The sequence below is a fragment of the Musca autumnalis genome, unplaced genomic scaffold (assembly GCF_047663935.1).
Source record: "Musca autumnalis isolate F117 unplaced genomic scaffold, ASM4766393v1 scaffold_5, whole genome shotgun sequence".
NCBI lineage: Eukaryota > Metazoa > Arthropoda > Insecta > Diptera > Muscidae > Musca > Musca autumnalis.
The window spans coordinates 42,747,649-42,761,310 of record NW_027412088.1 but is presented as its reverse complement, the minus strand read 5'-3'; the positions used below and the strand labels follow the sequence as shown (position 1 = coordinate 42,761,310).

The following is a 13,662-nucleotide window of genomic DNA, read 5'->3' as shown; positions in this document are numbered from 1 at the left end:
TGCTCCAAAAAATCTTTAACAAATCCATGTTTATTGCAGCGTTGGCTGCTTCAAAACATCTTTAAAAAATCTACTTTTTTGTAGCCTTTGGCTGCTCCAAAAGATCTTTAAAAAGTCGACGTTTATTTTAGCCTTTGGCTACTCCAAAAGATCTTTAAAATATCCAAGTTTATTGTAGCCTTCGCTAACTCCAAAAGATCTTTGCCTGCTCTAAAAATCCAGGCCTTTTGTAGCCTTTGGCTGCTCTAAAAAATCTTTAAAAAATTCACTTTTACTGTAGCCTTCGACTGCTCCAATACTGTAAAAAATCTATGTTTATTGTAAGCTATGACTGCTTCAGAGAATTCTTAAAAATCCAATTTTTTTGGAGCAGCCAAATATCTTTAAAAATACACGATTATTGTAGTCATTTGCTGCTTCAAAAAAATTTTAAAAAATCCACGTTTTTATAGCCTTTAACTGCTTCAAAAAAAATCTTTAAAAAAATCCACTTTTTTAGCCTTTGCCTGCTCTAAAAATCTTGAAAAAAACCAGGTCTTTCGTAGACATTGGCTGCTCTAAAAAAATCTTTAAAAAAATTCACTTTTAATGTAGCCTTCGGCTGCTGCAAAAAATCCATGTTTATTGTAGCCTTTGGCTGCTTCAAAAAATCTTTAAAAATCCACTTTTTTTGTGGCCTTATTTTGGAGCAGCCAAATGTCTTTAAGAATCCACGTTTTTGTAGCCTTTGGCTCCTGTAAAAAAATCTTTAAAAAATCACTTTTTTGTAGCCTTTGGCTGCTTCAAAAAATCGTTAATCGTTAAAAATCCATGTTTATTGTAGCCTTCGGCTGCTCCAAAAAAATCTGTAAACATTCCATGTTCATTGTAGCCTTTGGCTGCTTCATAGAATCCTTAAAAAATCCAATTTCTTTGTAGCCTTTTTTTGGAGCAGCCACATATCTTTAAAAAATCCACGCTTATTGTAGCTTTGATTACTCCAAAAAATCTTCAAAAAATCCACGTTTATTATGATCTTTGGTTACTCCTAAAATTTTCAAAAAAAAAGCCACATACGGTTGCTCATAAAAATCTTTAAAAAAATCCACGTTTACTGTGCATATAAGTTGTTCCTCTAAATCTTAAAAAATAGCTAGTCTCAAACCACTGTTCTTGTATTACGTTGCCGCGAAGAGTTTTCCATGACTGTTGCCGTTCGTTTGCATTTTCCATTTTTTCGCTCTATTTTGACCAATTTTTTATACCCTCAGCCTTTAGGCTAAGGAGGGTATATACACTTTGATACGATGAAAATGTGCCTCATCGGAATAATGGTTTTAGACCCCAAGTATGTTTGGACGAAATGTGTTTCAGACAATTTGGAGTCGATCTAGCCATGTCCGTCCGTCTGTCTGTCTGTCTGTCTGTCCTGCTGGCTGGAGCGCACGATAACTCTCGAACGGATGAACCGATTCGGTTCAAATTTTCGGCTTTCGTAATATTTTGCCCAAACTTAGTTTAAGTTCGAAGATGGGCTATATCGGTCCACTCCATCCGGTACCTCCCCTACAAAAGTTCGAAAATGATCGGAAAATTTGTGCGCACGATAACTCTTGAAGGGAGTAACCGATTTGCTTCATACTTTGCCCATCGTGAAATATGTACCAGACTTAGATGAGGTTCCAATATGGACTCTATAGGTCTACTCCTTCGGGCACCTCCCACACAAAATTTCGGATAAGTTCAGTTTAGGACCTGCTCTCGAATCGCTTTGATTTTTGTTTTAGAAACTTGTATTCACTGCCCTCTATACGACGGTACAAGTTTTATCAGGGGCAAGTCCATACTTCCTGAGAAAATAGCCTGAAATGTGCAAATAACCCCTTTGACACCGTGTGTAGTGGTTGGAGCGCAAGATAACTCTCGAACTGATCTGCCGATTCGGTCCAAATTATGACCTTCGTAATATTTTGTGCAAACTTAGTTTAAGTTCGAACATAAGCCTTATCGGTCCACTCCTTCAGTTACTTTCAGGTAGTTTCACAAAACCCCTATGACACCGTGTGAGGTGGTTGGAGCGCAAGATAACTCTCCAATGAATCTGCTGATTGGGTCCAAAATTTGGCCTTTATAATATTTTGTCCAAACATAGTTTAAGTTCGAACATAAGCCATATCGGTCCACTCCTAAAGGTACCTCCCCCACAAAATTTCAAAAATGTTCGGAAAAATTGTTCGTACGGTAACTTTTGAAGGGAGTGGCCGAATCGTTCCATACTTTACACATCTTAATATATCTACCAGATATAGATCAGGTTCAAATATGGACTATATTTGTCCACTTCATCCAGTACCTTCCAAACAAAATTTCGGAAAAGTTCACTTTAAGACCTGCTATCGAATCACTTTTATTTTTGTTGAAGCAACTTGCATTCGCTGCCTCAATTATGATGGTAAATGTTTTTTAAAGGGGCAAAACCACACTTCTTAAGCAGACAGGAGTAAAACCCCCCTATGGCACCATATGCTGTGGCTGGAGATCGACTTCCATAATGGTCAATGTCGATCCATTCCTTTAAGTAATTCCCCCGCAAAACATATGCTCTTTAATCTAATCAACATTTTTGTCGGTTCATACGTTAAAGATTTTTAAAACCCTCTAAATACATACGTTTTTTGGAAAAAAAAAAATTGTTTCAATATACACAGGCTGAGGGTATATCTCTGTCGGCCAATCCGACTGATACTTTTTTTACTTGTTTTCTTTCTACTTCGTTTTCTAGTCTATAGATTTTTTCCTTATCTCTTCACCTTGTGTCATTGTTTAGATACTTATTGATATCCCAATTTAATGATTTTTACTGCGTTTCAGGAAGAACAGCTCTGCATATTAAAAGAAGATTGGAAGAATTGGTGGAAGATTTTGTTAAAATATGTCCGGAAGCTTTAAAAATCACAGACCATTGCGTGTTTCGTTCATTTACTTAGTTTTCTTATATATGTAACTGTGATTCAATATAGTTGAAGACAGCTTCCCTAGTAGCCCATCTAGTTCAATTCTACCACTTCAGATAACCCCGTAATGTAAAGAATATAGCATAAACCTAAATTGATGCTGATTACAATAGTTCATTGGTATTCATCCACTCCTACATCAAAGCTATTCTGTTTTCACTTAAATTTTTAAGATATGCAATTTACTGTATCTCGTTTGTTTTGAAATATTATTAGATTGGAAGTATATTTACATTTTGAAGCTGACAAAGTTTGAGAATTTACCCCTTCTGTATGGATCGCATCATATTGACCTACATTTGCCAAAGTTGACTTTAGGAAATATTATTTTTTTTAAATATGCCCGAACACCCTGCCAATTTCATGAATATTTTTATATTAAGAATCTTAATCAACTATAAAATTGAATTGAATTATCTACGCATTAGAGCTTTAAGCTTTACCCCAAATTCTGCCATTGCAATTGCCATTGTTCCACATTGCCACATTGATTTTAAATTCAATGCACGAATTTAATTTTCTAAAACCAAAATTCATTAATATTTCGATAACCACAAATCCGTTCACATATGAATGCCATTCATTTAATTTGGTTCTAATTTTCACACGTTTCATACAGACCTCACAATTTTCAATTTAAAATTAATTTACAAATGAAACGTAACAGAAGTGTAACATGACGCAAACAATCATGTTGCAAATATACATATATATACGAGTACATATGTATTTATATTTTTATTTGAAAACCTGTGAAACTATTTTTAATTATTATTTTGGTGGTCAGCCAGGCTGTCAATAAATTTAATATCTTTTTGTTTTTTGGTTTTGAGACAAATGTTGAATGAAATTTCTGAACATAAATTTATGTTCATACATATGTATGGAAATAAGAGAAAATTAATAACAGTTATTATTATTAAATTTTTCATGCTCAAAAATATACAATTTATATTTATGTGTGTGTGTGCGTATTTTGTTTTTACTTTTAGCGAAATTGGATGGCGTGAAAACGTATATGCGAATGCGACGTGTGCCCAATCATCTACAGGTGAAGGTCATCAAATGGTTCGATTACCTGTGGCTGACGCAAAAATGTTCCGACGAGGAACGTGCCGTATCATGTCTTCCTGATAAATTAAAGGTAAATATGTGTGAGCGGTTATAAATAAAGATTAAATTTCGCTGGGAGATAAAAATTGTAAATTTGAAGGCAACACCAAAGGATGGAATTTAGTTGAAATTTTTGGAATAAACGAGTAGAATTGTTTATTAAATGCCACTGGGAAATAGTATTTAAAAATGAAAATTATTAATTTGGAAACAGTTATGTTAAGTTAAAGTGTGAAAGTAGAATTTATAGAACTAACGAATGTTAATTTTGCAATGTACAAATTACAATCAACTCCCCAACTTTTTGTTGTCCATGAATTTATGTCGAATGCTTGTAAAATGTCACATGTTTGTTGCGTGACCCTTTTAAAGGCACCAGTATTTGAGTATGTCAATCTTTCATTCTTTTTTCCGACACGTTGCCACATCTGTGGAAATTGAAAAAAAATCAAAAACAATAACAATAACCGATACCTACTAATTGCTCTTCATCAACAGACTCCATACAATGCATTTGGTTGAACGCTAGCCATAATTGCTATTCCATGTTAGAAGTCTTGTTTACCAGCATGACATGAGATGAGTTTCAACCAAAACAAATGCAACAAAAACAAAGTTAAACCAATTTTCGGGACTCATATTTCCTCCAGCCATTCTGTTGGCATTGGAACAAACAAAGGCTTTTATTGGGAATGTTGGAAAATGTTTTCTTTAACTTCAACACAGTAAAACCTCCCTAAAATGAGGCTTGTTACAAACTCTGTCAGGACTGGCTTTAAGTGATTGACAAAAATAATCTATGTGGTTTTTAAAACTGATAGATTTTTAACCAATTATGACAAACAAACGATGTCCACAAACAAACTATCCCATAGCGGCCGGTTCTATGCACCGGATTGACGCGGAGGAATCTCCGACTAGGGGCCTTCACCTCAACAATTATGTTTTTGTGTTCATGTATTTATACACTCAGCCTTTAGGCTAAAAGGGTATATACGCTTTGATACGACTCATCGAAAAATGGTTTTAGACCCTAAGTATGTTTCGATGAAATTCGTTTCAGACAATTTGGAGTCGATTTAGACATGTCCGTCTGTCTGGCCGGTGCGCACGATAACCCTCGAACGGATCAAGCGATTCGAACCTAATTTTGGGTATCGTATCGTAGGGGATGGAAGATACCAAGGAACGGTCCTGACCGGTTTTAACATGGCAAAGCCCAGGATTTATCTTGGTCCCTCTTTCATCCCAAGTGGACACTGACCTCCCCGTGGTGTCACCTGGGGAACTGCCTTTAACACCCGTTAAAGGTAGTGAGCTAACATGTGCCGCGCGTTCACCCATAAGAACGTTAAAAACTTGGGTTTGGGCGTCGGGTTAGTAACCCTCCCCTAGAAAAAACAGCCTACTATGAAAAAACGAAAGGAAAGAAAAACAAACCCCTCTAAAGTTGACGAACCCCGCAAACGTTTTAAGGACCATGATCTGCGAATCTGCACCTGGAATGTTCGCACTCTTTATAGAGAAGGTGCAGTCTTCGCATTGGCAGACGTACTTGAAAAGTACAAGACCGATATTACTGCCATACAGGAAATACGATGGATTGGGAAAGGCGTCACAACAACACCTAAAGGTGACGCACTGTATTATAGCTGCCATGACGTAAAGCATGAGTTTGGTTGTGGATTCGTAGTTAGTCGGAGACTAAAACATCTTGTATCCAGCTTCACTCCAGTGAATGAAAGACTTGCTGCAATTCGAATAAAAGCTAAATTCTTCAACATCAGCTTTATTTGCGCTCATGCTCCCACTGAAGAAAAGGACGAACAGACCAAAGATATATTTTACGAGTGCTTAGAAGAAACATATGACCGTTGCCCTGCCCATGACATTAAAATCATTCTAGGCGATTTTAATGCCAAAATTGGAAAGGAGAATATCTTTGGCCCAACAGTCGGGAAATTCAGTCTCCACAGTGAAACATCTGACAATGGTATGAGACTGATAGACTTTGCAGCTGCAAAAAACATGGTAGTTAGCAGTACCAGATTTAATCATCTCGATATTCATAAGGGCACCTGGCTGTCTCCAGATCAGAAAACAAGAAACCAAATTGATCATGTTGTGATAGATGGAAGACATTCATCGAGCGTGTTGGATGTACGATCGTTCCGAGGCGCAAACATTGATTCGGACCACTACCTTGTTGCAGCAAAGGTACGCACCCGCTTAAACGTAGCAAACAAAGTACGAGCAGACACAACACGAAAGTTAGACATCGGTAAGCTGCAATCACAACAGATAGCCACAGCATATTCCACTCAACTAGCCCAATTGCTTAATCAAAGCCCTCCTCATCCCGATAACATATCAGCGCAATGGCAAAGCATTGCCCACTCCATGCAAACAGCCGCAAAATCCATACTTGGATACCAGAGACCTCCACCAAGGAATCCATGGTATGATGAGGAGTGTCGTGCTGCCACCGAAGAGAAAAATGCGGCATATAAGGCTACTTTACAATCCGTAGCAACGCGTAGCGCACGAGAGAGATACAGGGAGAAAAGGAGAGAGGAGAAACGTCTTTTCCGCAGGAAAAAGAGAGAGATGGAAAAGCGGGAGTGTGAAAAAATCGAGATGTACAGGAGCCAGAATGAAGTCCGAAAATTCTACCAAAGAGTCAAGCATCAAACCGATGGCTTTGGTACAGGCACATCCTCCTGTAGAGACCAGCAAGGTAATTTGGTAACTGATACAGATAGTATACTCAGGATATGGAAAGAACATTTTTCAAATCTGTTGGTATCCAATAGCAGCGAAGAAGACGAAGATACCACAGTCCCAATCCCAGAAGATGGTATTGAATGTATACTGCCCAGCCAAGATGAGGTAAAGACAGCAATAAATCGGCTGAAGAATAATAAGGCAGCAGGGGCCGATGGCTTACCAGCCGAGCTGTTCAAAACTGGAGGCGACACGCTGATAAGGTGTATTCATCAGCTAGTTAGCACCATCTGGCAGGAAGAACGAGTACCCGACGATTGGAACCTGAGTATCCTGTGCCCCGTCCACAAGAAGGGAGATAAGACTGTATGCTCTAACTATAGGGGCATAAGTCTACTCCCTATTGCCTACAAGATCGTGTCAGGGATATTGTGCGAACGACTAAAGCCAATGGTCAACGAGATTATTGGACCATACCAATGCGGCTTTAGACCTGGCAAGTCCACCATTGACCAGATATTTACCCTGCGGCAAATCCTGGAGAAGACCCAAGAGATGCAGATCGACACCTACCACCTTTTTGTCGATTATAAAGCAGCCTTCGACAGTCCGCTGCGCTCAAAGGTATTCCAAGCCATGTCTGAATTTGGTATTCCCGCAAAGCTCATCCGGCTTTGTAAAATGACTTTAACTGACACGAGGTCCTCAGTTAAAATAGGAAAGAACCTCTCCGAAGAGTTTGGTACCAAAAGAGGTTTCAGACAAGGAGACAGCCTTTCGTGTGACCTCTTCAACATCCTGCTAGAAAAGGTTATACGAGAGGCAAACGTCAAAAGAAGTGGCACAATCTACACCAATAGTCACATGTTACTTGCTTATGCTGATGATATAGACATCATGGGTCGATCAGTAAAAGAAGTAACTGATACCTTTATAAAGGTCGAAGGAGAATCTGCTAAAGTGGGTCTGGCGGTAAACGGTGAGAAGACCAAGTTGATGGTGTCGACGCGCAATGCGTCCATTGAGCTCGGACCGACTGTGGAAGTTGGTTCCTATAATATTGAGGTAGTAAAAGACTTCGTCTACCTCGGCACCTCCGTCAACACAACAAACGACATCAGTTGTGAAATAAAAAGAAGAATTGTATTGGCCAACAGATGCTACTTTGGATTAAGTAAGCAGTTTAAAAACAAAGCCACATCTCGTCAAACAAAAATAACGCTCTACAAAACACTGATACTACCCGTGCTGATGTATGGCTCCGAAGCCTGGGTACTTGCGCAAGCAGACATGGCAGTGCTTGGTGTGTTTGAGAGAAAAATTCTTCGAAAGATCTACGGACCAATCTGCGTTGACGGTGAATATCGACGTCGCATGAACCACGAGCTGTATCTGCTATACAACGACATGAATATTGTTAAACGTATCGAGATGCAGCGATTGCGTTGGCTAGGCCATATCATAAGAATGAGCGATGATGAACCCGCTAAAAAGGCGTATGAATACATGCCACATGGCGGTGCACGCAGAATTGGCAGGCCAAGGAATAGATGGCGCAAACAAGTGGATGTTGAGATGAAAAGGCGCGGTATTCCAGAGAGCAAAGCAACAAATAGAGAGGAATGGAGATCTCTTCTTAGTTCGGCCTATAGAACAAATGTTCTGTAATGGGCCAGCTAAGTAAGTAAAGTAATATTTTGTCCAATCTTAGTTTAAGTACGAAGATGGGCCATATCGGTTCAATCCTTCGGGTACCTCCCCAACAAAAGTTCAACATTTTTCTGTAAAATGGTGTGCAAGATAGCACTCGAAGGTAGCAAACTTTGTACATCGTATTATTTCTTCCAGATATAAATCTGGTTCGAATATGGACTATATTGGCCCATTTCTTCGGGTACCTCCCACACAAAATTAGGATAAAGTGAAGATCAAAAGCTCCTCTCGGATCGTTTTGAATTTTGTTTCAGTATGTTGTCCTTGCGGCTTCCTTTGCGACGGCACCGTTTTTTTCTTGCGCAAGTCCAGTGGCTGAGGGTATATCTCCGTCAGCACAGCTGACTGATACTTTCTTACTTGTTTTTTTACTGTGGCAGCTGCAATTTAACCCGGGATACCTGCTACAACCTCTTTTGGTCGCCAGGATAGAGATGAAACTCTAGCCAGTATGGATTTTTCGAGGGTGCTTGGGCATTAGTCGCACCCAGTATTACTGTGATAGGTATGTTACTGCTTGTTGCGAAACAACATCTCCCATGTGTTCCTCCAACTTCGTCAACCACTTTTTCGTCGTCGTCGGAATACGAGACGCCGCCGCAGTCACCAAACAGCAACAAACACAACATCTAACACCACAAGTTGTTGTTCAGCGGCCCGGAAATGCATCATTCCCGCAATTCAATCGGAACGGTCTCCACAATATTGTCAGCGAAATTGTCGAATTTAGTAGTCAGAACAAATAAAAAAGATAGACAGAGATATACCCTCAGCCTGTGTGAATTGAAACACTTCTTTACCAAAAAACTTGTTTATTAGGAGGTTTTCAGAATTTTGGCCGTATGAACTTTCCGACAAAAAAATTTGGATTTGGATTAAGGCTCACAAGTTTAGCGCAGGACGTACCTAAAGAAATGGAAGTGGCTCTTATTATTTCGATAAATATCGCGCCCACCAGTTATTTCAGTTAGTCACCATACAATTTAGATCTTTTGAACATTACTTCAGGAAACATGGACTTGCCCACGAAATACATGTTATAGCTGTAAACAGCGACACTAGGAGTACGTTCGATGAACATTTCTAAAGAATCATCGAAGTTGTCGTGCGCACCAGCCACTACACTTGCTGGACGTAGAGGTTTTTTCACAGCTTTCGGGTCATTTTCTCAAGAAGTATGCACTTGCCACTCAAAAAACTTTTACCATCGTAATAGGGGCATTGAGAGCAACCTGTTGTAAGAAAAACCAAAATGATTCGAGAGGAGGTCCTAACCTGCATTTTTCCGAAATTGTGTGTGTCGAAGGAATTGACATATATAATCCATAACCTGACCTATATCTCGTAGAAATATCACGATGTACACAGTATGAACCAAATCGGTTACTGCATTCGAGAGGTATAGTGCGCACCATTTTAGCGAAAAGTTTTGAACTATTGTGGGAGAGGTACCCAGAGGAGTGGACCGACATGGCCCATCTTAAAACTTGATTTAAGTTTGCGCAAAATATTACCACCGCCAAATTTTGGATCGAATTGGTTTATGCATTGGAAAATTTTCGTGCGCTCCATCCACTACACATGGTGCCTTAGCGGATGTTTACAGTTTTCGGGCCATTTGCTAAAGGAGTATGGACTAGCACCTGAAAGAACTTGAACCGTCATAATGGGGTCAGCGACTCAGCGACGACTCAAAACGATTTGACAGGTGATCTTATAACTGCACTTTTTGAAAATTTGTGTGAAAGGTACCCGAAGGAGTGGACCGATATAATCCATACTCAAACTTGATCTACGTCTGGTAGAAATATAACGATGTGCAAAGTATGGATTTTTTTGCGAAAAACTTTAACTTTTGTGGGGGAGATAAACGAGGAAGTGGACCCATATGATCCATTTTCGAACTTAAAGTAAGTTCGGACAAAATATTACCAAAGTCAAATTTTGGACCAAATCGGTTAATCCGTTCGAGAGTTATCATGCGCTCCAGCCAGATGGACGGACATTGCTAAGTCGACTCCAAATTGTGTGAAAAGGATTTCGTTCAAACATACTTAGGTTCTAAAATCATTATTTGGATGAGGCACTTTTTCCCTATGACAGTGTTTATACCACCATTAGGGCAAATGCTGAGGGTACAAAAGCATCATGGTAGCCGCGATCTAGGAAATATATCTCACCGCCTCCTGTAGCTTGCAACGTTGCGATTGTTACAACGTTTTGCGGAAGGATCGCACAAGGAGGACTTGCCTTCGTTAGACAGTCTGTCCAGTACAAACCTATATTGCTTGAGCTTAGCTGTTGTAACAGTGTTTATTATTCTATGTTTGTGTGTTCGTTCTTCTGCTCAATCTGGCTCTGGATCCAGTTCCAGGAAAGTGGCTGCTTCGATGGGATGTAACCACAGATTCATTGGAGTTAGATGATAGATGAGTTTGGCAGGGCAGTTGAAAAGGTGCAGTGTGTCTTGCGGGCCCATGCCGCATACTGGGCTAAAACTACTCTGATTTTTCGTGGCAGCTGACGCTCCTCAGATGCCATAGACTCCGAGGACTTTATTCATACTGTATTTGCTTAAGGCCTTAGCACCTGGGTCCGGGTGAATGCTATTCAGACCTATCTGATATGCCTGTTGATCTAGGGGTTCTCTCCTATATTGTTGGACCTCCCACTCTAGAGGATGATATCCTTTCAGATGGTGTTTGGGATGGCTCTCACGGTAACACCCGAACAAGTACTGCAACGAAAGCATTTCATTGTGTTTATGTACTGGGAGAATCTTCGCCTCCTCATGTAGATGGCCCACTGAAGACTTAAGGAGGCACCCTGTACATGTGTTGAGTTTAGTGGAACATGGAAGGTATGGGGGTAGCAGTAAAATTTGGGACGGCAGAGATAGAGTTGCTTAATTTGGATATATCGCCGATAAATAGCTTTGCCTTGCGTTGTATGACCGATATTATATCGCTTTTTGAGGGCAATCTGAATCTAGGGGACTTCAATCCCCATCATAAAAATTGGCATTTCATCCCAGGTAATGACCAGAGGGGTAAGAAAATACTGCCACACACATCCCCATTGTGCCAACCGATCTGATAAATGACGTGTCCTGGTAACCCGTCGTTGCTATTGGCTCAGACCACTTTCCTACCATCGCCTTTGTAAATAGATCACCCGACTTCAGATCCTCGGATCATCATCACTGCAGCAGCTGCTCGCTACAAACCTGCTGCTCGAATACCCGACATCAGACCAAATTTCCCAGGGACTAGCAAATGAACGTGATGAGCTTCGTTGTACGAACCCTGAAGACCCATGAGTTAGATAACTTACTCTTGAAGTCAACAGGCTAGTAGGCGAACATAAGGGGTGGAAAAGTGGATAGACAACCTGAAGCAATGTATGATTGGCACAAGATTAAGTAAATTATAAGCAACGGTTAAATCATTCCGAATCCGGGGAAAAAATGATGAGAAAACGACTGTTACTTTCAACGGCGTGACAGTAACTGACCCAAAGAGGTTCACTTGTTATTTAAAACGGCAGTTTATAGAGCACTCCGAGAGTCATAGGGCGAAGTGAAGAGTGCTAAACCGTTTAAGAACAGCCCTCTCAGCCGAGGAGGTATTACCACAATTAACAGTGGGCGATGTTGGAGGCGTCATCTTAAACGCGAAATCACCCAAAGTGTTGCTCCCATACGGAATATCAATGGTAATGCTTAAGCAACTGGATGGACCCGGGCAAGTGCTTTCAACCTATCGCTAGTCAGAAGCCTGGAAAGTTGACAGGGTGGTCCCACTACTAAAGCCTGGCAAGGATGCCAGCAGTGGTGAATCGAACAGCCCAATTTATCTCATTTCGCCAGTAGCAAAGATTCACGATGAGAAGAAGTTTTCCAGTTGCCCAACATCAAAATGGATTTCGGAATATGAATAGTACTACAACGCCATATCCACAAATATCAGCAGAGAACTGAACCAGAACAGACCGTGCGTCCAAACAGTCATGGTGGCTCTTGGCCTACATAAGGCCTTCAATTTCGTTAACCATTTAAAGCTGATCGAGGATATAGAGAAGATCACTCTCCAGCCGTGTTTGAAACGTTGGATAAGGAACTATATGTTCGGACGCCAGTCGCCAGTCGTGAAATTCAGAAACAAGAAGTCCAAAACCCGTAGAGTGAAACTTGTATGATATATCCGGAACAGTTTAACTTCTACCTTTCTGAAATTCCACAATCTCCAGCCGGCAATAAGATCGTAATGTATGCGGATGATTGTACGATCTTGGCGTCGGGCCTTATCGTCGATGACATATGTGCTATGTTAAATGTCTACATAGCTGACCTTGTGTAGTTCTTCCATTTGAGGAATATGAAAATATCCGCCGCTAAATCCACTGTCACACTATTCACCACTTGGACGGCTAAATTGAGGCTCCCACTGAAAATATTGGTGGATGGTGTACTGATTCCGACTACTAACTACCCAAAGTATTGGATGTAACACGTCCGATAGCATTTTTAAGTCGTCCGCGCAAGTAACAGTTATTTGCGATAAGATCAGAAGTAGGAACAAAGTGCTCAAGTCGCTGTCCGGCATCACTTGGGCTGCTGACAAAGAAACCTTGTGGCCGGGTGCCTTCTAATGACACCTGTGGACAATTTTCATGAGGAGACGAAGGTTTTACTGGTGCATCAACCGCAGCATTTGTTTAGCTGCCCAGCTAACCTGTCACCTGTCTCCTGAAACGTTATGGATGCAACCAGTCCAATGTGCAGAAGTTTTGAGTCTGGATACAGAGGAACCATAACCTGATGACTGAAATAATACAAGTAGAAACATATTTGTATTGCTACAACAGCAACCAGAAGTTGTCAACATAGCTCCACACTTTAATATCTACAGGTGCAGCCCAATTGCGGACATTTTTAGATACATTTGCTGACATAATTTATGCAGTAAAGGTATGCGGGGCCATAAAATAGAGGAAACAAAACTTATTATTCAATTTTACTTAAGAATATTTTATGGTGGAGGGTTTACAATACGAAAGTATAGTTCACGAACGAACTAGTTCAATTGAACGATTCATTGAAAAGAGCATATGAACTAGA

At 40.3% G+C, this 13,662-nt stretch overlaps 1 protein-coding gene across 1 annotated transcript in view; it reads left to right on the top strand.

Annotated features, from left to right (window-relative positions):
- LOC141405530 (uncharacterized) overlaps positions 1–13,662 on the top strand; it is a 756,997-nt gene that overhangs the window by 708,233 nt on the left and 35,102 nt on the right. The window contains exon 7 of the mRNA XM_073989987.1: positions 3,986–4,137. Coding sequence (XP_073846088.1) covers positions 3,986–4,137 — 152 coding nt within the window. The remainder of the gene's footprint in view (positions 1–3,985; positions 4,138–13,662) is intronic.